This window comes from Triticum urartu, unplaced genomic scaffold (assembly GCF_003073215.2).
Source record: "Triticum urartu cultivar G1812 unplaced genomic scaffold, Tu2.1 TuUngrouped_contig_2392, whole genome shotgun sequence".
Classification (NCBI taxonomy): domain Eukaryota; kingdom Viridiplantae; phylum Streptophyta; class Magnoliopsida; order Poales; family Poaceae; genus Triticum; species Triticum urartu.
The window spans coordinates 21,880-24,844 of NW_024112868.1; the positions used below are offsets into that span (position 1 = coordinate 21,880).

At 44.6% G+C, this 2,965-nt stretch overlaps 1 protein-coding gene across 1 annotated transcript; it reads left to right on the forward strand.

Moving 5' to 3' along the window:
* Positions 1–1,009: 1,009 nt before the first annotated feature.
* LOC125526949 (receptor-like protein kinase 7) lies at positions 1,010–2,748 on the forward strand. Its single transcript, XM_048691543.1, has 2 exons — positions 1,010–2,206; positions 2,304–2,748. Exons 1-2 carry the CDS (start codon positions 1,552–1,554, stop codon positions 2,672–2,674), a joined length of 1,026 nt encoding a protein of 341 aa, XP_048547500.1. The 5' UTR covers positions 1,010–1,551; the 3' UTR covers positions 2,675–2,748.
* Positions 2,749–2,965: the final 217 nt, after the last annotated feature.

Below are 2,965 nucleotides of genomic sequence, written 5' to 3' on the forward strand. Positions count from 1 at the left end.
AGCTCCTCGGATGTCATTTGGCCACCACATTTTGCAAGCATATAAAACATTTGCGCATAATCAATGCCACAAAGTTCCATACTTTTTTGATATTTTTGCATAGTTGGTTTGATTTTACCGTTCATTTTGTGGGTGCAGCCACTACTTTCCATTTCAGTAATTTCATCCTTGTACTATCTTTGGTATCTGTGTTATCTTCCTTTTTCTGCACTAATTCGTCGCCGCAGTTTGGGCCTCCCGTGCCCTGCATTGCATTGCAGTCATCTTCTCCAACTCTGACTGCCTCCATCTCCACCGCCGGTGATCCACCAGCAAATTATTTTCTTACTTCTAAGCAACACTACCTGAGTTGAACTTTTTTCGAACAGCAGCAGTTGTATGCTTCCAGCTGGGTTCCACATGCTATTGTGCTCTCTCTTCTTACTGTTCTGAATCTGCGTGGTAATTGAATCCCGGTAGATCTGTTGAATACCATGTCCTAAAGAGTTATAGGAGTACTAGGGCAGAGGCTATAGCCATTTTATCATCATTTCAGTAATCTCATACTTGTACCATCTTTGTTGTTTGTCTTACCTTTTTTTCTTTTTGTACCGTCATCATTTCAGTAATATCATCCTTCCTTGTACAATCTTAGTTGTCTGCCTTGCCCCTTTTTTTGTTTCTAGTATCAACATTTCACTAATTTCATCCTTGTACAATTATCATCAGAAATTGAACTACGAATAGTTGACCACACACAACCAAAAGCAGCAAATCTAGTTGTCTTCTTTCGATAGAGTGTGGATTTTATTGGCTCAAAATGAAGCATCAAAAGAAAACAGCAAATCTAGTTGTCTGTCTTAACTTTTTCGTTTTTGAATTTTCAACGGGGGAGTTTTTCCCACCTGAATCTTTACCATTAACAGGGGCCAAAACGCCCAGATGTGTTGCATGTACAACATGCATGACAGCAGAGAGGTACAGGGGGGAGAGAGGGGGGTGTTTCGAATCGAACGGGCATCCGCCGCAGCATTCAGAGCTTTCGGAAGCCGCACCCTCCATAGCACGGCGTCCTCCATGTAGAGCTTCAGCAGCTGAGGCAGCAATGGGGGCATCCTGCCTTGTTTTGTATTCTTTGTCTGTCTTAACTGAAGGAACATCCTGTACTATTTCTTGGATGCTTTCTTTTTTCCTGTATGTTCTGTTACTATTTCAAAAGGCACAAAAATTCTTCTAATTTGTCATTCTTTGCCGTTTGTTGTCAATATGTGGCCGTCAAACTAATTACTTTTTCTTTGATGTTTTTTTTTCTGTCTGTTCCGTTATCATTGATAGTAGTGGAACCCGATCCTTTTCCAGGATCGTATGAAAAGAAAACATGTGGCTGTCAAACGGATTACTTTTTATTGGCTCAACTCAAACTAGCTATGAACATGCATCTCTCTTTATCTCTCAGTAGTTGTATATGTGCATGTAACTGAGGGAATACTACGGAATATAACAGGTAATGTGTCTGCAGGTTGACGCACCCTTCACACAAACCTCTCCACGCCCTACCCGGCCGCTAAGAGAATGAGTTTTCAGTCCTGGAACCATCCTGCGGCGGTGCAGCATATTGTGCGCAATGAACAAGCCATAGTCGACAACCTTACTGAAGATAACGCGACAAGGGTGTTGGCTAGCAGAAGGACAGCAGAGGGCGAACAGTTGTACTTAGTCTATGATCAGGGTAGTGCTGGGACTAGTCCCCCAAATAAGCTGCTCGTCAAGAAGTTCCACAATGCGAACCCAGCGCTACAAGTAGACGGCAATGTCATGTACCGCTGCAACTCGGAGATGTTCCTGTTAGCCAACATTTCTCACAAAAACATCATCAAAGTTGTAGACCATATCCAGAGGGAAGACGCAATCATGCTCATTTATGAGTATCCGGTTCATGGAAGCCTTCGATCCTGGCTGCACCAACCCATGGATGCCGGTCGGCACCTGAGCTGGCCGGACAGGAGGGGCATCGCCATTGGTGTGGCCAGAGGGCTCCGCCAGTTACACCACAGATGCAACAAACTGTTTGTCCACCACAACATCAACTCTGAAAACATCTTGCTTGATCAGAATTTCAAGGCCGTGATAGCCAGCTTTGGCGCTGCACAGGTTAACATGGCGGGGCTCGGCCAACCCTTGCCAATCACGGACCTGCGTCCTGGTAACTTTGGGTACGCAGCTCCAGGTAATGGAATTCTGTCTTAACTTTTGTTAGTTACAGTGAATTATTATGTCTTAACTAGCTTGGTCTTTTAACTAATACTACAAATGATTAACTGCAGAATATGGGTTGGGGAAAAACCAGCTGACGGAGAAGGTAGACATTTACAGCTTTGGAGTGCTGATGCTGGAGCTTGTCACGGGGCGGATGACCAATGAAGCTACAACAGATGGTCATTTGGCGAATTGGGCACAGAACAACTTCCGTACACTGATGGCGAACCAACAGGAAGCATTCCAGAATGTTGTGGACAGGAGCATACCAGATCAAGCACGGTACAGGGAGGAGATGGCAACTGTGTTCATGCTGGGCGTGGATTGCACTACTGTGGATCCGAAGGAAAGGCCATCCATGCGGATGGCTCTCAAACGACTCCGCCGCTGCCGTTGGCGTGCCCCATTCCGTGGCCTCCTCACCGGCTTTCTGATGTGACGCTCGTTGTTTTTTTTTTTTTGAAAGAACATTCACGCATGCATGTATGGACCATATGATGACTCGTTTGAACTAATTTGAATAACGTGGACTGTTCTACCCTTTTCTCATAACATTCTATTGCCCTATTGTGTTCAGTTCACCTATGCAAAATTCCGCTGCTTAGTCTCCTTCTCTTTGTGCAAACTCTTCTTGCTGCTAGTTCTGAGGACTTGAACAAGTAGTATCTGAACATAACATTATCCCCGGGATTATTATTATTTACATTCTGCAGGATCCCGCAAAAACGAG

Bases quoted from the DNA above. Each gene is read 5' to 3' on its own strand.
- LOC125526949 (XM_048691543.1), top strand. From the start codon at position 1,552: ATGAGTTTTCAGTCCTGGAACCATCCTGCGGCGGTGCAGCATATTGTG. The intron at 2,207-2,303 runs GTAATGGAATTC...GATTAACTGCAG, and splicing joins CTTTGGGTACGCAGCTCCAG to AATATGGGTTGGGGAAAAAC.